Source organism: Empidonax traillii, unplaced genomic scaffold, assembly GCF_003031625.1.
Source record: "Empidonax traillii isolate 1590-97213 ecotype Southwest subspecies unplaced genomic scaffold, ASM303162v1 scaffold72:size2462915, whole genome shotgun sequence".
NCBI lineage: Eukaryota > Metazoa > Chordata > Aves > Passeriformes > Tyrannidae > Empidonax > Empidonax traillii.
In genome coordinates, this window is record NW_020955265.1 from 1003190 (window position 1) to 1026985 (window position 23796).

At 37.0% G+C, this 23796-nt stretch overlaps 1 protein-coding gene across 13 annotated transcripts in view; it reads right to left on the reverse strand.

Moving 5' to 3' along the window:
- Positions 1 to 23796, reverse strand: part of PTPRK (protein tyrosine phosphatase, receptor type K) — a 396664-nt gene that overhangs the window by 212254 nt on the left and 160614 nt on the right. For all 13 annotated transcript variants that reach the window (XM_027880554.1, XM_027880549.1, XM_027880547.1 and 10 more), the window contains exons 4-5: positions 6328 to 6409; positions 4423 to 4538 (exon numbers count right to left, since the gene is read on the reverse strand). In XM_027880554.1, the coding sequence (XP_027736355.1) occupies positions 4423 to 4538; positions 6328 to 6409 (198 nt within the window). The remainder of the gene's footprint in view (positions 1 to 4422; positions 4539 to 6327; positions 6410 to 23796) is intronic.

Here is a 23796-nt window from a genome sequence, read left to right on the forward strand (position 1 = left end):
GGAGTGCATGGCTTTTCACAGGGAAATAAACAGAATTAAAAGGGGGTCCTTTCTATACTAATTCAGCAAATTAATGTGCACGAAGCACTAAGGTGCATCAAATGTTAATAAAAGAAAGAATCCTTGTTCTTTAAATGCCTTTTCAAAGAAAGACAATTCATAGGCTTTGGAAAAAAAAGAAAATCAGTCATAAGTGGGTCAGAACTGATTAATTATGACATCTATACACACTATATTCATTTCTTTAAGATTACACACACTTATGTTCACCTCCTACAGGAAAGCACTTTTCAGCAAGAACTTCTGCTATCTCCTGAAGCTTGTAAGTCAGAAAATACCAATGCATAACAGGTGGAAAAACTAGGTTACCACCCTGGATTTGGGGACTCCTATCACACAACCCAACTGCTTCAGTATGTGCAGTGGCACCAAACTATGGCTGTTGGTGTGTGATATTTTGCAGAGGAAAATTTAAAAGGAGGGGGAAGATACTGAGGAACTACGTCTCCCTCCCCCACTACATTCTGAAGGGGATGGCAGGCAAAAAAGATACTATGCACCAAAACTGAACGTATTTCAGAAACAACATCAATGTTGTTTCACATTTAAACAAAAACTATGGACTTTGAAACTCTTTCAGAATTTGCTAATAATTGCAGGTCATAAAGAGAATCCTTCAGCTCTCAACCATAAAAGATTTGACAGCACATTAGGTTGAAAAAGTGAAGAACAAAAGAATTTGAGTTTAATTTCTGTCCTGCTCCCATACCTACTATTTGCACTGTCACAAAAGGTGTGTTTCAGAGCATCTTGTTCAACCAGTTAAATCTCTTGATCTGCTCAAATATTTGTTCAGTATTAATGCAGCTGCAACTTTTAAAAACTTCTGTTATCTTTACTACTTATCTTTCAGTGACAGAACTATGTCTATTCTTGATCTGTCTGATCTTGGTCCACTGGGACTGTAAAACACAGGGGTGGGGGAGAAGGGGTATCAAAGGGGACAGGGGCCAGATACAATCTAAAATCAAACAAACAAGAGCAGAATCTGCAGCCATGGAAGTCAGAAGTTCAATTAAAAGTTAACCCCTATTTGTCTGAAATGTTTATAGACATACATTTATAGAAAATGGAGTTGCGGTAATACCGTCATTACATCACTAAACACACAGGAAACTGTTTATTGAAATGTTGTGCCTATTTTTATTAACTTTTATTTTAAGGCACATAAAGCTATGTGCACTTAATTATATATACACTGGGAAAAACATAAGCATGGAAATGTGAACGCCCATAGCTCATCTAGTATATAATCAGGGCTCTTCCCCAATAACTAAAACAAAATTACATAAGACATTACAAGGAGACATGCTACCAAGATCCCCACTTTTGCTTCAGGTTGTTAAAATTTTTCCCTCTTCCCTGTTTCTAACCAAACATCCCAATCTTTTTCTACCTGCTGGTATTATTTATGTAGGTAATTTAGACATGAATCAAGTTGGGGAAAAATACACACAAAAAAATTCAAAAAACAAGCAAACGAAAAAAAATCCAACCAAACAAAAAAAACCACACCAAAACAAAGAGTCCTCTCCACCCCCAACAACAACAAAATCCAATTTCAGTCAAGCTCTTTTTCAGCCAGATCACTTTCCTGAACTGACAGACTGGCAAGTTGCAAAAGCTCCAGAGTCAGTGCAGAGAGGGATCAAGAGGGTGAAGCCAAGGCCGTGACAGCTCAGACAGAGCCCATCTGAAGCAGCTGTGGGATTGCAGGACTCTGAACACAGAGCACAGTGGCTGTGATTTTTTTTTTTTCATGAGCTGCTGAATTTACTTTAATTCTTTTGAAAATAGGGGGCTGGGAGAGCCAGAGAGCACTGGTGGAGTCTTTAACGAAATCTCTTCCTGCACATCTTTACTGCTTCAGTGTAAGCATATGAGATCTTAGGTCCCCGCAAATACAAAAATCCTGGTGTCCCACATTGCACCTCAGAACTTTCCTTGTCAAAGAATGTGTTTTAATAGCAAATTCATCATTGGTTTGCTTTTGGGTTTTTTGTTGGTTTTTTTTTTTTTTCCTCCTCACGGAAATAGTTTTTCTCTTTCAATAAGGACATAACCAAAAGCTATTTTCTCTAACACAATGTGCTTGGAGAGTTGTCTTTTTCCCCACCATCGTCCATTTCTTTTTCATTTTTGTACTTTTTTATTTTTTTTTTCCAATGGCCTTTCTTGTTATGAAAAAAATACATTCCTGGAATGTTTCAGCTCTCAAAAACAATTACCTGGGCATTTGATTTGATCTGCTAGCTTTTCCTTTCAGGGTATTAGGGTTTTATGAATCTCCAGTTTGGTCAAAGGTTAAACCGAACCTTTTTGCAAGTTACACTCCGGTGCCTCACGAGGCCCATATACATCCATCTCAGGTTTTAAGTAAAAGGAGTAAATTCACTATTAGCTGTGCACAACAGCAGTAACTTTGAGTGTAATCTAAGGAAGACAATTGAGAGAGGGAAGGTTGCTGATTCATGCTTATATTGGATTGAGGGGTGGAATGACAAGTGATGAAGAAAAAAAATAGTCACCTTTAAACTGCTGAAAATTTGGCACTGTGCATGGGAAAACAAGATGTAGAACAGAAGCTCAAGTAGGAAGTATCTTCAAGAGTATCAAGGCACTTCACAAGCACAAGCAAGCAGAGTTATAACCTCTAAAGGACCTTATTTTTTGCACTGTGAGGCATTACCACATCTGTGATCCACATACACACAAGAAAAACAAACCATCCATGAAGCATATGGAGGGACAAAACATATGTTTTCTGAGTTGATCTGGTTGCTAACTGGGCTTCTCAGGGGACTGAAAGTTAGAAAGGATAATCTGTCAGAGTTATGACTCCAAGGAGTGAGCGATAGGGAAGATTTCCAGCTGGCTGTGTCTGTCGAGTCTTTCTGACCAATAATCAGCTGAAAGTGGTGCTTCAAAGGTTTGCTGGAATGCTCCTATTGCTATTGTTCTGTCTTGGATATAGAAAAATCCAGCTCAGTTTTATTTTGTGTGCTTAGTGTGCTTTATCTGGCAAGTTTCTGAAATCAGCTCCTTTTTCTCAATGAATGTTTGCTCAATTTAAACAAATTACTGCTCCAAGACACGGAGCATTCCTACTGCTATGATACCTTTTCACTACATGCAATGCAGTTACTGCTATACTTGTGTTCCTTCTTTAATTTTGGAATATATTTGTCTAATAATACATTTTGCATATCAGATTTTTATTAACCAAATAAAACTATCTTTAAAATTTTAAACTTATGGCATGCCTATATGCAACAGTTAGTCAAGGTTTGTCAGCTCCACTATTAATTAAAATTTTAGCAGGTTGAAGTAGCTGATTATAGTTCACTTCAAACTACAACACCTGACAAAACCAGATGTTTTGAAGGTCTGACTATAGTTAATTTTAAAGTGCATTTTTCCAAGAAGTACTTCAGAATTTTACAGTTCTGAAAATATACAGAAATACACATTTTTAAAAAAATAAAGTTCTAGAGAATATATTTAGAAAACATTCTAAAGGAATGTTGGTGTTTAAGGTTTACATATAAAGAATGCACATACAGGTACATACAAAACTAAAGTGATTTTTTAAATCCTTATTAAGTGGTAAAATTTAATTTTTTTAAAGAGCAACTGGAAACTTTGCTATCCTTCTACTTAACCAGTGGCCTGAACTGTAAGTAACCCCATCCCCACGCTACAAAGGAAAGTGGTTATTTTGGAGGGATGGCGATTTTAATTTCTTCTTTTTGTTTTTTTTTTTTTTTTTTTTTTAAGTAAGAAGGATTTTTTTTCTGGTTTTTGTCATCTCTTAAATTCTGAAATACATACTACTCAGAATTACACACAGGTAAAAGTTCAAGTTCCTCCTGCTATGGAGACAAAGGACATGTAGCAGTCCTTTTATGCTGGTTCATTAAATATGCTGCTGAGTAAAACTGATATGCACACAGAAGTATAGCCATGTCCCTCCAGCCACCTGCTAGGACAGGTAATTTATGTGATAAAATAATCCTCAAAATTCACGACAGCTGCATTACATCTGTGTCGTACTAGATCCCAAATGCCAATTATCTGCATTGAATGATAATAAATTTTGACACAGAGAGTTGATTTACAAGGAGACAAGGCCCACAGTACCTTTAAGGGCCAACCTTACCCCAGCATCCACACCAGTTGTTCTAATTTTTAATGCAAGCTTTTTAGAATTACAAAATTGATTAAGGTTTCTCCATTTAACAGAGATAAAATTGCATTTAAATTACATATTTCACATGCAGAAGAAAAAAAGGCTTAGGAACATTTCATCTCCAGAAAGTAGCTTGTCCTCTAGCCAAATGGACTTGCATGAGTTAGCCTTACCTGGAGCCATAACTTGTTATTCACTGCATCTCTCCCTGTAGCAATGCATTGAAATGTAGCATTCTGCCCTGCATTGACCTCTACATCCCCCAGCCTCAAAAAATGTGGAGATTTGTCTGCAGAAGGAGAAAACAAAAATTACAAATAAGACTTATTACAAAAAATAAAGATGACAGCAACATTATTATCTCCCTTAACATCCATATTTTCACAATCTTTGGATAAGAAATAGATACAGAAAAGAGAAAATTATTTGTTTCATCTCTGTTCGAGGAGTGCTTTCAGTCCTTTCCCTTCTCCCCTGGTGATTCTAACTTTATGTTATACATGTGTTATAATAAAGTCTTTTTAAAATCAAAGTCAAAAGAAGGAGAACAAATGACAAAATGTCAGCAGCACTTTACAAAAATTATCCCAAAGACTTCTGACTGTATGAAATCCATCATACTGAGAAAAACCCAATTAGCGGCATACTGCTCAAGCAAATAGAGAGATACTATTCATGTTATTTGCAATGCAACTCAGAGCTCTTGTTTTAGAAAATGAAATAATTCATGCCATTGAATATAATATTTCAGAAGCTGACAAATCTATTTCTCACACTGACAAAGCCCCTAGGAAACCTCAGTGGCAAAATCACCTGAAGGATTTATTAGACTGAAGAAAGCCGACAGACACATTTGAAGAATGGGTACACTACAAAGCCTGCCCATCCCTCTCTCAAGACCTACTAAAGAAAACAGCAGCTGAACTGTCATTTCTTTGTGCTTACTAAAAACAAAAACAAAGGAAAAAAGACCATTAAATTGGAACAAAGAGGGTTTAAACATCAGTAACAAAAATGAGCTTTTCTGAATAGTGTAACATGCTGATCATCTGCTGGTATGACTGTACATTTTGTTTTGGCAGTTAAAAAAACCACACTGGGTGGGGGGGGAAGGCAGATACTGAATCCAAGCAGAGCTTTGCTGAGTACAGTCATCAGATAGCTGGGCTGGTTGAAATATAAAAGGGTAACTCACTCAAATACCCTGTAAGCATGGTAGCCCCTGGGAACTATGATTTTAAAAGGCTTGGGATAGAAGAAAACAAGATGTGAGGTTGCCATTGCAACTTTATTATCTGGCATTGTTTTGCAAAGTTGGGGCAGGGTATTGTTATATCTCGATCCTTTCAGAAAGCAATTAAATTATCAGCCATGTGCTACATTTCAATAAAATCACATTTTAGAACGGGCATGTCTAGGGGAAGATCAAAAGAACTAAACAGAACCAAATTGCCAAAAAAATTTGATAATAAGTGCCAGAAATGCACAGTAATAATTTCTTCCTCGTAACTTTTTATTTACAGAAGATTCTCATTATCACAACTTGGTTTTGCATGTGTGTAATTATTCCCCAGGATTAAGAAGGGAAAGGTAGACATAAATGTCTGAAGTCTGTCCAAAAAAAAAAAAATAAACAAAATGCAATCCCTCTGTAGTTCAATAGCCCTTTTTCTTTTTTTTTTTTTTTAAATCTATTGTGTCTGTTTAGAAAAAAAAAAAGAGAAAAAAGAAAAATGGCATGAAATCTGATAAACCTCCTACAAGCATCTGCCAATTTTTCTTTAACAGTGAGTACATTAAAACCCATTTTGATTATGCACACCAACTACAGTATAACTAAAAAGACACTGAAGAATTTCTGCTTTTTTATCCCTGTATAATTTACCTCTGGCAGAAAAAGATTTCACCCAGATAAATCACTATTGCAACACTACATTTCCTCCTGGAAGCTGCAACAAAAATACTATTGAAGGAACAAAGAACATCAGTGATCAAGTGATGAAAACTGAGCAGGCCACAACAATATCAAATATGTCCTGAAAAGACAGAGAAAAATGCAGCTCTTAATCATTACTTACCACAAGGGTAACTCAGGACCTGGATGTCATCAATGGCAATGTAGCCATTTCTCCCATCTGAGACTTCAGCTTCAAATATTACCTGTCAAAATGAAAGAAAAAATGTTTACAACACTCATTTCTACAGAATTCCCCCAGTGGCAAGCGTGTAGATATAAGACACATTGCCTTTTTCATTTAGTTGAAGTTCCTACCAGGTTTGACAACTGAATGGAATATTTATTACTCAATGTATTGCAGTTCTATACCACTCATATACATGACTTGCTTTGGATTTGCTGCTCATAGCACACCAGAAAAAACATATTTATTACTTCAAATTAATGGCATACTGCTTTCACTCAGCTAAATGTACCAACATGATTCAGTTCTGAAAAAATGCCATTACTTTGAGACAGGTTAGATATCAGCACACAACTGATAAACCAATTTTAACAAAATTTTGTCATTCTTGTTGGAGGTCACAATATAGTCCACAGTCTCCTGTAACCTTCTGCAGAGCAGTTGCACAGGAAAACATGCAGCAGGGCAGAAATAGTGCAGCACTCCCCAGTGGGAACAAAAAGAACAGCTGTAGCATGAGATTTAGTAGTCGTTAACTTCATCCTTCATTCTTGCAAGACAATGTGGAAATTTCTGTGCATGAAGAAAAAGAGGAGACTGTTTTCACATCCAGCATCTTGACCCATCCCAAATGGGCAGTAACAAGAAAGAATCGCTCTTGGATGGCTCCAGAGACCGGAACTGGATTTTGCTACAGAGGTAACAAAACATTACCAACTGACAGAAAAAAAATCTATTGACATGATTCATGCTTCCTTGCACGGACCAAAAAAAAAAAAAAAAAAGATTGAGTCAAGTGTTACGATATAAACTTGCAATCACAACTGCTCAAATTAAGTGTCTATTGGGCTTTTCTGTGCAAGGCAGGCTTAAAACAAGTTGGCTGATCTACGCATAACCTTTTTAGGTAGTTTACATCTCTCATTCTTGGGGACAACATAAGGGAGCAGCAAAGGCAATGATTTAACAACCCAGCATACTCTGCAGGTGAGCAGAAGAATGCTGTCCCCATGAAGCACTCTTCCCAGGTCTTCGTACCAGGGAAACCTCGTGGCACACTAGTAGGCAGTAATGACCATTTCACTCCTCAGTCTCAAGTGAGTCTTTGGAGCAAGCAGCTCCTGTTAACTTTCAGAGTTCCTTCTGGACATCTTATTCACAAAAACAGCCTCTTCAGCAAGATACCTGAAATTTATGCAACTTTCAGGTACATTGCAACAGGTACACTTCTGTGTTCTTATGTTCCACTCACTGAAACTCCTCACCTTTACATCCCATCCCATGAAGTGCAATTTGTCTCCCCACCAGAGGAGGCAGGGATCCCAGGCGGTCTGTTTATACCCAGAGATAATTTCAAAACCTCAGACAGGGAAAAGTAAGGAAAGGTGGCTACGGACATGTTAATGATGTGGTTCGCAGCATTCCCAAACTTGTGCTTTAACTGCAGGAAGAGGAAGCCTGTGGGGCACATATATTTCGACAGCACTGGACTACAATCCTCTTCCAGTTTCTCCAGAAGTTCCCTTTAAGACTGCACTTGTAACCCTTTTTTTTCTTTTTCTTTTCTTTTTTTTTTATTTTTTATTTGCACCCAAATGCAATTAAGTTGCACAACCCATTTCATTCTCTGCCTCTTCCTCCTGCTTTGGTCAACAACAGCTTGATGGAAATTTAGTGTCTCAGGGTCCTATTTTCACAATGCCACTTGTCCAATGACCTCTCTGATCAAAGAACAATTTGACAGTGTCCACTCACTCCTCAGACATCTTCAGAGAGCTGGCACTTGTTCCCAGCAAGGAGCACCAATATTGACATTGATTAATCATCTTTTTATTTAAATGGTTACATGGTGTGGAAGACAACAGTAAGAAATAAACATTATATCTAAATCTCTTCTGGCAGACAAGTTTCTTTACAACACAATACAGTTCTATAACATACACAAACTCCGAAAGCACATTGTTTCACAAAGTCCAGTTAAGAAATTTGAGCGTCAGTGTTAAGAACTGGACTAAATCTGTTCACATTTAAAATGGGAAGTAGAAAAGGGGAATTGCATATATAGGTGAAAACCTATATAAACCTATATAAAAAGAAATTTAAAATCCTGACAAGTTAGACCAGAACCTTGGGTTGTTCTTTTCCTCAGATAAGCACACACTACTTGAGAAAAAACAGATCACTGAGCTACTACTTTTACCAGAGGAGATTTATCCTAGTAAGACACTAGTGCTTTGGGAGTGAATCCTGCACTTCATCTGCACAGCTATTCAGTTTACAGTCCTAGAAAGAATGGCTTCAACAGTTTCATTTTAGCTTAAAAATAATTCAGACTATCACTCTAACCAGAAAACATTAGTTGTCTGTGCAACTATAAATGTCCTTCCACTTATTACAATTTAATTGCATGCTCATCTAGTGCACTTCTGAGAGATGCTCACTTCCTTTAATGGAAAGGAGAGAAAGAGAGACAGAGAGAGAGAGAGAGAGAGTGCGTTTCCACAGGATGAATTGGGCTAGCACAGAGCAGAGCTGTAGAGACAGCTATCCTGTCTCATTTGTACCAGTGTAGCCACAGTGAATGAGAATGGGAAATGCTGAATCGTTCAGGTAGTTCAAATGCTACTCAAAGGAATTATATTTGATCCCTGAATTTTCTACACAGTTCCAAGGTGATACTCAAATGTTATTTAATTCTCCAAATAAAATTGCATATCCTTGTTTATGAAGTACCTACATTCACATGCAAATGAAGCTGCAGTGTCAGAACTCCCTGAATTGGATGCACTCCTACATATTTAGACATTCCTAATGTATCTCCTGTCCATATATTGGGTCATTTTCTCCCTAAAACCACGTAAGTTTTAGTAAACACAGTATCATTTGGAAAAATCCACGACAGCATTGAGACATTTCCATTTGCCTGGCTTGTACCAGACTTCCTTCAATGACCCAAATCTGACAAATTGATCCCAGTCACCCTTCTATATTATTCACAACTTTGTAGACCTCTATTTTACATCCCCAAGCAGTTTTGCCTCGAAGTTGAAGAGTCCCAGATTGTTCAATCTCATATAAAAGCCATTTGATTATACTCATCCTTCTCTCTAAAGCTCTTTCCAACTGCACTATATTCTTTGAAGATAATGAGAGCAGAGCTGGCACACAGTAACCAAAATATGGGTGAGTCATAATTTATACAACAGCATAATATCGTTATCTAATTTATACTGAACTTTTTAAAGCATTTTTAACACTTAATTTCCTTTTTTTTTTCCACCATCACTGAGCTCTATGCTGACATTTTTATGAACCCCAGAATGATTTTATGGAGTATGCATTATTTTACACCTCATTATCTACACTAAAATGTGCCTGTCATTTTATTGCTCAGTCACTCACAGTTGGAGATACTGTGATGGTCCTTCCACAGGACCTCACAATTACATATTGTCCTTGCTATTCCAAAGTAGCTTTCACCAGCAAACTTCTGTCTTTGCACTGTTCTCTGGCACCCACCATGGTCCCATATGAACATGCTAAAGGGCATAAATTTCTATAGGATGTCTTGGTGACTACTTCAAGACATCTTAACAATTTCTTTCTACTTTCTCTTTTTCCTCTTAAACAATTATGTTCAATGAAGAATTACTTAAAATCAAAGAAAGCAGTGGAGTTATATTATCTAACTTCTTTAGATGTGAGTTATATTAACCTCACCAGATATAAACCTTTAAAGGCTTTCATAAGAATATAAAAAGAAAATATATTAATTTTTTTTCTACTTCACACACATCTCTTTTGTTGGTTAATTTTCAGTTTTGTAAAAGCACAGTAGGGTGACTACAGATATACTTGAACATACTACTTACACTAAAACTGATTAACATTAAACAGCATATAGAAGCGAGTTTGTTTTGTAGTAAAATAATTTTCTGTAGATGAAAAGCCATGAACAGCAAGACCAGTTGTACATAAAACAGTAGCCAATCATATTCACTGACAAGTTTCTAGCCCAATCCAGTGCTTTTATAGAGTTAAGGCATTTTAAGACACTAAATCAAAGGTTCTAATTACCAAGAAACTAAAAATTAATATAAACATGAAACCAGTGTCCTGTTACAAAAGAAACACTTAAAGGAAGCTAGCTGAAAGAAAGGGACAGCTAAAGAAATCTTACTTAACATAAAAATTTTGTTGACATAATAAAAAGCATTTCCCTCGTGAAAGTTACAGATAATTCTGCTGAACTAATTTAGAATTCATGAAAACATAATTACTTCCATTTGAATGCTTAAGTAATGCTGTGAGGCAGCCTTCGCTGCTGACAGAACCCAGGATAACTTCCAGCACAGCAAATCAAACATTTGGGTGAAAACTTTGGGCTCTCAAGTCTGCCAAGTCAGCTAACATTCTATTACTTCTTTTTTCCTCAAAAACACACCTCCTGTTATTGGAAACTGAAGGATAAGGTTATCTGTTCACTAGTATCCTTACCAGCTGAGCTGGCCAGCTCAGATTCTTTGAGCATCTTAAAATCATTTACAGGGAGCCTTGACATTCACACCTTCAAGATACATTCAAGCTCCACTTAACATAGGGATATCTACACTAGCAAGATTCATCTCAGTTCATGCTCTCTGGTGAAGAATCACACAAAACATGCCTACAAAGGCTCCTAAAGGCTAATCATTCAGAGAATTTATTAGTTGTAAGTCAAGCCACTTAGCCACCTACCCACTCAACCCCAAGCCAAAAAAAAGGGAAAAAAAAAGCTAACACAAAAACAAATAAAAATGATGAAAGATAATAACAATATTTTACCTCTACAAACAAGATACACGCTCCAGGAAAACACATTATTAATATGAAGCCTTTGAAACGGTCTGTATGACACAGTTATCCAGTGACAGGAAAAGCTAGAAATTAGACTCAGTGACCCTGGAAAACACTGTATTAGTAAAGAACACCGGGGGGAAAAAATCCCTGAAGTTATCTTTGCTTACTTCTCTTAAGTTGCTCATGCCAAATGTTCTAGACTCCTGCCTAGAAAATGTCTGGATGAAGCACTATACACGGATGAGTTACAGCTGCTCTGGTTTTGGAGTCACAGTAGTTTATCATGTGGGAACACTTATAGTCTTATAAAAACCCACCCTGCTCTTGACTGACTGAAGAACTTGAGGAAAAAACATTCTTACACAGCCCATAAACACCAAATCTTAAACACACCAAAACATTTATTTAAGTGTAAAAGTTCTTAAAATACTGAGATTTAAAAATAACAGTAACACTGCACACAAAGGCATGACTTCTAACCATGGGCAATGAAGACATTAATAGCATTGTAAATCATGACATTTAAAAGCTAAAATGGGGAAAGTAGCAGTAAGAGACAAGTTAAGGATCAATATGAAATACTTAATACTTTGCTTATTTTTGTGATATACCAAAACCTTAAGAAAACACTTTCCAATAGCACAGAAGCAGTCCTTTTGAATATGGCTAGCTACTTGAAAATGCAGCAATACAAGCCTAACATGATGCTGCTTTTCCAAATCTAGGACAGAGGTCAGTCCTTTTTGACTTTCAGTAACCTTTGGGAATTCCCTACCATGTGGAAAAAAATTTATTTTTTTCTAAATATGCTCTGTCACAAACCATACATATTCCCAGTCAAATTACTGATAGATTGGAACACACTTGGTAATTATAACCATTATCCCTTGAAGTAATATCTGCATTAACCAGCATATTTGGGAGGCCACACAGCTGAAGAGCAGTTGGCAGAAAAGGACATGGGTGCCCTGGTAAACACCAAGTTCAACACAGGCCAGTATTGTGTCCTTGTGGCAAAGAAGACCAAATGGTACCCTGTGGCAAAGAAGACCAAATGGCTGCATTAAAGTGTTGCCAGCAGATCAAAGGAGGTGATCCTTCCACCCAGCACTGGTGAGAGGCCACACTTGAAACGCTGGGTCCAGTGCTGAGCTCCTCAGTACAAGAGAGACATGGACATAGTGGAGAGAGCCACTGACTGAAGGGCCAGAAAGATGATGAAGGGACTGGAGCATCCCTCAGATAAGGAAACTTGAGAGAGCTGGGACTGATCAGCCCAGAAAAGAGACAGGTTAGGGGCATCTCATCAAAGCATACAAAAACCCTAGGGGAGGGTGAAGACAGAGACAGTGTGACAGGACCAGAGACACATTTTAGTTTGGATTGCATCCCTTTCTCATTAGGAAATATACATAAAAAATTTTCATGTATGCACTTTACAATTATTAATATTTACTAGATGTATTCTGCCAGAATGCCAGCCACTGACTAACACCTGGCCCTTTTACTATAATTCCTGCCTATGAACCATCTGTGGGACAATGGAAGCAATATTCGTATAAATCACATGGAAAGATTTGCTATCCCCTTCCACTAGTACCTAGTAAAAATGTAATATCACTTATCAACAAATTTTGGAGCTATGAACGGTTCTCCAGCAATCATTTTTAGCCATGACATATGTTATCCACAACCATGGAGAAGCAGAGACTCTATTAAGGGACAATGCAATATACCATAAACAATCTCGCCCCACCCTTTGCACTTGAGGGTGGGCTCACAGAGATTTCATTGCCAAATGCTGACATCTGAATAAGCAAGTTTTTTAACCCCAAAGCTCAAAAATCTATTGTGTTCATTCCTATTTGTTTCCATGTGAGAATCCAAGCCTAAATGATCATGTCGCCCTGCATTACGGAGCTGACTGACACGGTAACTCCTAAATTATCTTGTATGCTCTGTTTCATACTTTCTTGTTTCATTTTTTGCAGCTCAAAGCTTATCTGTGTTTTGGGTTAATGCAGTGACTACAGACCCAAGAAATCCATATATTTATGAAGGCTAATCGTAGGACCTTAACTTACAGGTGGAACAATTGCATGGAGGAGGCAGTGCACGCAAGTTCTCCAGAAGCGCATTACAGCAAACAAATAAAGTATAAAATGGTTTTTGTCACAGTGAAGCAATGGAAGGCAATTTCAATTTTGTTAACTAGGACTTTGTTGCTCCATAGCAGTTTTGAACAAATCAGTTTGATAGGCTACACCTTTACTTTACTGTAAGTAGCATAATTTCCACATCAGGTTAGGACAGGACAACCTCAAGCCATGCTTAATAACTTGTTCAATTCCTTTTTTCCATTCCTACCACAGTTGAAAGAAATTAACTGCTCATGGTTGGTAAAGTGACAGCAAAGTCTATCAAATCCACATTTGTGAATGAAGAAGCTAAAGAACCAGTTGTTTTTCAAGAGCACGATGCACTGAAAATGAAAACCCAAAGAAGAAAGAGGTTTAAGTTGTGCTTCTGCCTTCATAAACTGATATACCTTAAAAAAAAGATAGAATACATCCCCATCGATACACAGTGATAGTCACAGATTTTTTTTTCATGAAATTTAATTTTGTGAAATTAAAAAAAAAAAAAAAAAACACAAAACCAAAAATCACCTACCAAAAAAACAGCCAAAAAAACCCCATGAAATCACTAACTGAATCTTTCAAAGTATATTACCTGACATCCTGATCATGTCTGGGGTGTACACATGGGACCAGGTTTTGGTGATTTTGTGTTCAGTGAGACTGCCTAGCAAGACCACAAAGAGAAAGACCTTGAAAAGGCCTCTAAATATACCAGGTATGCCAGACCTCCAGATACTCAGACTCAATTTCAACAAGTCTCTGAAAATTATCTTCCTACTTCTGAAAACATTAGACCAGGAACATTGAAACCATTTAAACTGTCACTACTACTTGGTTATATGCAATATTACATGCCTTGCTTAATGAAATCAGACAAGTCAGATTAATTCCCTAATTTTCTACTTAAAGAAGAAACTTGCACTTGAGATTCTGATAATGAAATATTTCTTTTCCCAAGTGCTTCTACATCAAAAAGGTAGTAAAGAAGATGAAGCACCAAGAGTAATAGCTGTGGAATCTGTGATATTGATTAGGTAAACATCAGTCAGGAATGATACAGATCTAGTTTATCCCACTACTGGCCAAGGCCGATATGTTATATGAATTCGTAAGGGATTCTATAACATGTTTTTCTGGCATATTTTTAGAGCTTTTGGAAATTATATAAGTAATAATAAAAGAATTAAATGAGAATCTTCGTAGTTTCTTCCATTTACTTGGAGCAGAAAGCTAAAACTATTCATCTTATATTCTATATCTACAGATGCTATAGTTGAGATAGCTCAGCAAAGGAAACTGGATCAAAGCAGAGAAGACAAGTTACTGACATGTCAAGTCAGGCACATCACACTAAGACAAAAATTAACAAGACAGAGACTTAGGGGCAAAGAACTTCCTCTGGCCCCCTTAAAACCCTTACCTTGAATATATCTACTAAGGTTATATTATTCATTTCCCCTCCTACCTTCCTGCTGTTGATCAATCTGCTACACTGACTAGCCTTTGAACAAACAAGCTAAAATGAAAGTAAAACAAAGGAATGATGAATCAAAATTCAAGGGAAAAGGGTCTCTCTGTCCTCAAAACGAATCCATTTTTATTTTTTTCAGCATTGAAGATTAATACTGACCTTTGTTTCTTCTACAGGTGTACTGCATAAGTTATTTCAGCAATTTTGGCTACCAAAATAAGTAGTGCTTCTGTCTCTGGTACTGCACAGAAATATACTGGTTTTCTCCACAGAAAAAGGAAGGCAAAAATACTGCCAGAATGAGTATTGCCTCTTGAAAGACAGAAATAACCAAGAACCATTTATAATCACATCCTTTGAACTTTTTCAGGATAAAGCACCAACTTGTTTTTTAAGTTCTTAGGAAAAATAGCTATGGAACACCAAGCAACTACTATTCTTGAAACATGTTGGGGTTTATAACCAGCAGAGCAAACCTACCATAGCTTTTTTTAATTTGAAACACATGCTCTTAATGTGCCTACAAAATAATTTTCTAACAGATAGATTATTAAATGGCAGAAAAATATTTCATAGATGAATACTAACCCTTCACCTCATAAAATTACAATTTTTATCTACAATAAGCAGATAAGAAGGATGTCCTCACTAGTAACCTTCTGAAGATAAATTTCAATCCCCAAACAAAAGAATTTTACAATCTGTGCTCTCAAGGTTTGTCGTTTATTATTGTTAGTCATGGTTAGTTATTAGAGATTGTCCCACTGGCAATTACAAAAAAGTCAAAACCTATATTTAAGCTGCCCTTTTTTCCAGCAGGGGGGCAGGGGCACTGTCCCATCAGTGGATCCAGTTGATATCTGTATCACAACCCACTGCACTATGTTCAACATGGTGCTTTTTACTTCCACGATATTATATAAAAGATGACAAAGGCAATTTTAAACTGGGAGCACATCAGGGTTTGCAATTGGAATGGTGACTTCCCTCCTCACCAGATTCAGGCTTCCGTAGTCACAGGCAATTATCATCATGTGCAGTTCACAAAGGTTTGCAGAATACCACAGGCCGCAAGAAATTCCCAGCATTAAAACACGACTTCAACCGCCACAGACATTCACCATGCAAAAGCCAAGTGTACATTTTGTTCCACCACAATAAATACTGAAGGCAGTGCCAGTATCTGCAACAAATTCTCTACTGTCTCCTACTGGAAAATCCATGTACATTTAAATTAGCAAAATTAACCATAGATTACGCACTTACTTTATGCTCACACTTAAAATACATATGCAATAATACTTATTTTCACAATTCTAAAGATAAGCTACAAAACCTCCAAATCCGTGTCTGCAAGAAAACTACGGGCTTTGATATGTTTACACAACTTCTTCTGGATACCAATTCTCACAAAGTTTTAAAATAAAATCACAAGCCTAATTGTGACAAAAAGTTCAACAAGATATGTATATATATACACACCATCTATATACTGAAGGAGAACAATCCATCTAATTATAGCATATTAAAATATTTCTGCATTTAGCAGTAGATATATGGATCTACGCATGAATGTGCTTCCACATGGCTAAACCTACTTTGAATTTGGACAAGGTATTGATCACACAAAATGAACAGGGCACTGTGTCTCAGCAAACATTAACTCTGTTTATCCAAAGAATGCTATGAAACTGCCAGACTGTTGATGCCATTTTAGGTAGCAATATTTTCAGATATTCTCTTATACATTTGGCAACAGGTCATTTGGAGCAACTAATCTGGATTACCTAAAAGCCTTTTGTGAAGAGATGTCAAAATTAAGCTTTCTCTAATTGCTCAACTAATCCACAAAGAGTTACCAGATTCCCCTCTCCTCTCCCTTGCCTAAAACAGGCCGAATCATTTTGATCAAGCCAAACAGTGACGATTCAAAGCATTTCCGTTCCCCTCCCTTACACTGATTACTGTTTAATAATGGCATATACAGCAAATTAAGTAATAGTCATTTTGTCCTTTGGCATATCCAGCTATCCTTGGCTTACATTCAGTCAATCCTGTGCACAAAACCAAAGTCAAACATCAAAGTCCTGACAAAAGTCAGTGATTAATAAGGACAATACAAACGAATGAAGAAAAACCTGTGTGATCGATCTCTGTGCTGTAAAGAGGTCTCTGGATGTGAAAAAAATTCAAGGTATTTGTAAGACAATAAATTCAGCGGATGTCAGAATATCTAGGGGACTCAGGTGCTATTCATCTTGTGCCTGAAAGATATGGAGAAACAATCCCTTACTAACAGTCATGCCTTCTTTTCTCCTTCCTCTTCATCTTACATTGCTTTAGTGTAAGTTGTTGAATGCCTGAATTCTTAAATCTGGGATGTGCTTCTGAGGACAAAATGTCTTCCTTGTGAACTAAACAATTTATTATGTACATGTCGGCGCACAACACACACATGCGCGCATGTGCACACAGGGGTTTTTTGCTCTTACTGTCTTATTGCCACTCTCTCTAGCAACATAGAAGGTTTCAAAACATTGTAAGATAGCTTCAAGGAAAAGCTTCTGTGTTTGTTCTAGAAACTCCATCCACACACTGTATGAAGGTTCAGAGGAGAAAAAAAAATTATATTATTCTCCTAACAATTAACTTTCTGAATATAAGGAAATATGAACAAGTGGTATCTAATATTCAAACACTATTTAAAGTGGAACATTTTAGACATGTCTGATTCCAACATACTTTATATCCTGTATCCGAAGAAAGTTTTGATAAGTGCCAGAAGGTAAGACTGAGGTACGCAGTTAAAAACAAAAAAAAAAAATCATTAGAATGTTCCAGGGCCTTAAAGCACAATTCTAAAAACTGCAAACCCCAGAGATTTAGCAGCATCTCTCACTATGCCTCAAATACCATCCTGCTACTATTATGTGTTAAACAAATACCAAAATAGATAAGCTAGGTATATGTTAAAAGGCTAATTTTGATCCTTTTCAAAGAAATTAAATAAACATATGCTCATCAGGTACAATAAATTTGGGATAGCAGAATAGTACTTAACTCAATGGAAATACATAAGAAATACAAAAAGAGCTGCTTTTGAATTATGAAAGATTTTAATTTCAGACAGGGAAACCCAGAAGTACCAATAAAGGGAATCCTCCTGACATTGGCATAGCATGCTTATTTCCATGCAGTTTTCTTCAGCAGACCATTGCGTTTCTGTGTGATTAAGTTACTACAGCACCTCATGCTTTTACCAGTTTACAGAGCTCTAGCATAAACTGGTTACATCACCACATAAAAACCAGCTCACTCATTCTGAATATACTCTTTGAGGCATTCCCTTCAGTGCACCCTCAAACATATGCTCTTACATATCTATACATCCAAAACCATAAATATTTACTATGTAATCTCAGTTGTTCAATTTTTATTTAGTTTCAAACTATTCTTCTACTCAGTGAATAGCAGAGAAGTAAATCAAAGGATAAGCCAGAAAAAAAAAAAAAAATCAGCATTTAAGTTTGGTTGGTTTTGTGATTTTTTTTTCCCCAGCAGGGTTTTTACTAAAAATCAGATTGAATAAAAATTGTCACTGCAGCAACAATACCTAAAATTGATGTAATGTGAAATCAAGATCACAGTAGTTAGCTGAAATTAAGTTTCTTAGTGCACATGGCCTGAGGAAAGTGAAAGTAAGCAATGGAATATTAAACTTACAGAAATTTCTGTGTCATCTCTAAAAACTAACCAATGAAGAGTGTATTCAAATATTTACATGTGAGTAAGACTGGTACTTATATGTATAAGAGTTTAGAGTATAAGGGTAGCTAGACAAGCACATGCCACACTTCCTATGTAAAAGTTGAGAAAGACGCCATTTACTGAATGAAAGTAATGATTAAAATGTCTTTCAAAATTTAAATAAGATTTAACACACTCAAAGATGAACATTTCTTATACTGAATTTGCACCATCCTTAATTTCTTGTCTCTTGATTTAGCTGCCTTTTTGATCAGAAAGACTAAAGTGAAGACAAAAAAACCCAAACAAACAACCCCAAAAAACCCACCTAGGCCATTAGTTAATAGATTTGACAACAAAATGAGGTCAGATCACAAACTGTTATCACTGACAAATCCAAGAGTAGCACCCCTTTTCATAGATTAGAAGCCAAAACAATTGTAGTAAGTAACTTCATGAGAAAAATGTTTCATAAAAAAAAAAAAAGCAAGCAATCACTATATTCAAAATATCTTTATTTGTAGCTCAGATTACCAATTCAAAGTACAGATAAAAAGAGATGTACAAATTTTATTTTTTTGAAGAAAATATTACTTCCTCAAACCATCACTTCCTTTCTTTCCTTTCTTTCCTTTCTTTTTTCCCCTCCAGTCTCTCTGACCATCTCCTCTCTCAGTTTCTTGCCCTTTCTGCAAAGGATGAAGTATCTTTTGCCATCTTCTGAAAAGAACTTCAAGGATAATAATTTGATTTAAAGGGCTCCACTTCATTCATGAAAAGTCATGAGACTTCTATCCAAGGCTACTAATATATCTTTCAAACAGGTACATGAAAGCTTCTTACATAGACATTATCTTCATTTATAAGACAGACTGAAAATAAAATCAGAATCTGAAAGTGTCCCACAGCTGGCAGCACAAGTCTGGAGCAGAAACTTAAATTACTTAAAGGCAAAATAAATTAATAGAATCATGGAACCATTAAGAATTGAAAAGATCTTTCAGATCATCAAGTCCAACCATAAATTCTTAGTCAAGTGCTTATCTGAAAATATCTGTTAATGTCCCTTTAATTCACTCATGCAGGGGTCTTTGTATAAAAGTTAAGCATCTTGGCTGAATAAAAGCCTGAAATCCTGCTTCTTAGCTACTATACAAAATTTTCTCCCTGGGAGGTGGAGAAGTCTTTTAACTCATCATTTGTGGTTGTCCCCGCCAGCAAAACATATGCTTTGTTTGATCTAACCAGTAAGACCAATTTACCTGAAAGCCACTTTTCAAAGACACGCGTTGCTAAATACTCCACTGAATAAAGTCTTTAGTGTTTACTGGGCAAATTCACTAAGGGACTTCAGCAAACCCAGCAATAACATACTTCTTTAAGAACAAAGCACTAAATTCACTTCTAAAGGACAAAATAAAACATATGCAAAACAAAAAGCCATGTGCACACAGTATGTCTGAACAGCAGGCAAGCATTTCTTGGCCATTTCCCTGTGCTGTTAATAAAAGCATCTTGCTAAGTATAAAAAACTTGTACAACTACTGCAAAGTCTCAAAGGATTTGAAGCAATTTTTCGCCTGCTCATACACTGCCTGTTGTGCATCACCTGTTGACATGACAGAAAAATGATCACGTTCTCTACTTCTTCCTCAGTGTGGCACAGTCATGCATCCAATACCTCCATTTACAGCCAAATCTTAGTACCCTTTGTCCTTGTCCTGGGGAAATTTGCCACCATCACTGGTCATGACACGAACTCTACAACAAGGCACTCTGCCTAGTGGATGAGGAAAAGGCTGTGGATGTTGTCTGCCTGGACTTTGGTATAAAGACTTTGACACTGTCTCCCACAGTGTTTTCCTGGAGAAACGGGCTGCTTCTGGCTTAGATGTACACTGTTGGTTGGGTAGAAAACTGTCTGGATGACCAAGCCCAGAGAGTGGTGGCAAATCCAGTTGGTGGCTGGTCACAAGTGGTGTTCCTGTTTAATATCTTACTCAGCGATCTGGATGAGGGGATGCAGAGTCCCCTAAGAAGGTTTGCAGATGATACAAAATTGGTGTTGATCTGCTGGAGGACAGGAAGGCTCAGCAGAGGGATCTGGACAGGTCGGATCAATGGACTGAGGGCAACTGTATGAAATTCAACAAGGTGAAGTGCACTCAGGTCACAACAACCCCCTGCCACGCTACAGGCTTGAGGATAAATGGTTGGAAAGATGCCCTGCGGAAAAGGACCTGGGGCAATTGAATATGAATATGTGCCCAGGTGGCCGAGAAGGCCAGTGGCATCCTGATTTGTATCAAATAGTGTGGCCAGCGGGACTAGGGAAGTGATTGTTCTACTTTACTCTGCTCTGGTGAAGCTGCATCTCTAATCCTGTGTTCAGTTTTGGGCCTCTCACTACAAGAAACACATCATGGTGCTGGAATGTGTTCAAAGAAGGGTAACAGAGCTGGTGAAGGGTCTGGAGCACCAGTCTTACAGGGAGTGTCTGAGGAAGCTAGGGGATTTTAGCCTGAAGAAAAGAAGGCTCAGGGGAGATCTGGTTGCTCTCTCTTGTTTCCTGAAAGGAGGTTGTAGAAAAGTGGGGATCAGTCTCTTTAAAATAATGAGCCACAGGACAAGAAGAAACAGCCTCAAGTTCCACCTGGGAAGGTTTACATTGGATATTAGGAAGATTTTTCCTACCTTCTTGAACTACGCAGTTTTGTACATACAGGACTTACCTTTTCTCCTTGTTCTGATTTTGCATCTATTTTTCGTGCTTACATCCACCAAACATGATAATGTTCCTTAAGAGAGGTCTGACTTTCTCAGAAAGACAAGAAGCAGTTTGCCAGGCTAAGGTTTGAAAATGCAGCCTTGTACACTGCTGCTGATAGTTGGGGCAGGACCTGCTAAAGGAGCAGGTCTGCTGCTTTGCTCACAGACACGGAGAACACACACAATCCATACTAGGAAATGTGAAATTTGTTGTGTTTTGGACCATGAAGCCTTCCTTGCTCCTTTACTGACACTCACTCATTCCAGATTTAAATTACAATTTACACAAAGATGGTCTCAACTCCTCGAGTATTCCACCTGCAAGCTAGAAAAAAGTGAGAATGTTTAATATACTTACTAAAGAAAGCTATTATCTTACATATATATTAATTGTTAGGAATGCACTTAAGTCTGGTTATGAAAAAGAAGTGGTTTTTAAAAAGAATATTCTAGTCTGTTTCAAAAAAAAGTATTACACTACAGGCAAGGAAATACACTTTCATCGCCTACATATAGCACACTGACAACCTGAGCTAAATGTACTGAACTTAGCTGTAACGTTAACTGATTTTTTAAAAATCTCTCCTATAAACAGCCTAAAAAAAATTTTAAAAGGCTAAACTGGAAGCAAACTGATGGCGTTACTATAGCAGCAAAGAATCCAAGAAGTGCCGAATTTCTCCCTTTTAAAATGAAAACCAAACTGCCAGCGTTATTGGGTTAGAGACTACTATGAGCTAAATTCTACAGTCTGAAAAGATTTACAGAACTTCACAAAAATCACTACAAAGGTACTTAAAAAAAAAAGGCTAGAAAAGATGAAAAGTGGAAAGTAATCACACTGCTGTGAAGCCTTACAAAAGGAGAGCTCAAGTAAAAATCTTTAATGAAAATCGCTCTTCATTGCAGCAAATCACATGTTATCAAAAGTACATAGTTATTCTTGAAAATAAGGAGTATTTTTATCATAAAGGAATTCAAAACACATGTGTCTAAGGGAGAAATTATTTTACCTAATAACATTTACCTGTAAGTGACACTTTTTTGCAGTTATAAATGTACGTACACATATTAATGATCACATTATCAGTTAAGTCACTCAAGTCTGTTCAGTCTTTGGGTTTGCTCTTGCTTTTAAAGCCCAGAATCTATTCTATATCTAAATCTGTTCTTTAAAGAATAGTTCATAATCTGTCTGGAGTACCACCTACCTAGAAATACTCCTCCTTATCCTAAGAAGGTCCAATGTGTGCAATTCAGCATATACTAGAAGCAAACAAACAAGTGCATATTTTACTGGCATTGTTGTTTTCAGTCTTTACTTAGCAATATCAGACTGCTCACATTTCTGTAATGCTTCTTTTCCTGTAATGCTTCCTTTCATTCACCGTTGTTTACATATTGTCGCTTTGTAAATAACCTGCTTGCTGCTATAACAACACGGTTGCTGTGAATCAATAAAAGATAAATCTATTTTATACAAATCGAAGAGCCATCATATGTCAATGACTGCAAAGAGCACTGCCTAGCATTAATGTTTTCAGCCCACTCATGAAGATCACACACAGTTTACACTCTGTAACCTCATATGGTGCTCAATTCAAACATATTTGTTGTAAATTGCTGCTTTTTAAAAGCCAGCTAAAGCTTTGCACCTCTTTGTCAAATTTTACATTCCGCAGACAGAGGGGTTTTTTTGCCTTCATTACTTTCTTCCAGCCTATTTTTAAGTTCACCATACCAGAGAGGAACTCGTTCATTCCTTCTTTCTTGAAAGCTCCAAGTCCTTCCCCTGCAGGTAAAAGCAGCTGGTTCTGTCCAGGTGTCAAGGGTTGGCTCTTAATTTCACAGGACAAGCTGTGCTTGTGAAATATGTCCCACAGTGATGTGTGGACATCCATACAGTCAGGATGATGTGCAAAATGCAGACATGGAAATGAATAAAGTTAAATATACAAATGCTGGCATGAGTGCTCAGACACTCTTTTCTTGCCTATATCCAGTCAGAGACTCATGATTTGCCTCTTACCCTTTGGCTGTGCACCTCTCAGAAGAATACAGTTCCATCTTCTCTTTAACATCCTTTAGAAAATAGATTCAAGGTCAACACTAGGAACTTTAGATACTTTTATCTATTTGGCTTGCAGCTTGCTTTTCCACATACTTCTGAAAAGTATGCAATATATATCTACGTGCTTATTCACACATATATACAATTTGTGAAGGCCAGACACAGAAATCAAAGGGTCAAAATCCAATTCTATCCATATGAAAAAGGAAGCCTGTCATCCACAGATTTCTGATTGTTAAGAGGAGAGATCCCGAGCTCTATTAATTTATTTAATAAGATGTGCTCTTTTAAGCAGCAGCCCAGTGATTTCTATCTCCTAGCTAATGAGATGTGAATTTCCTTGCCAGAAAATGCTGTCAACAAGAGGA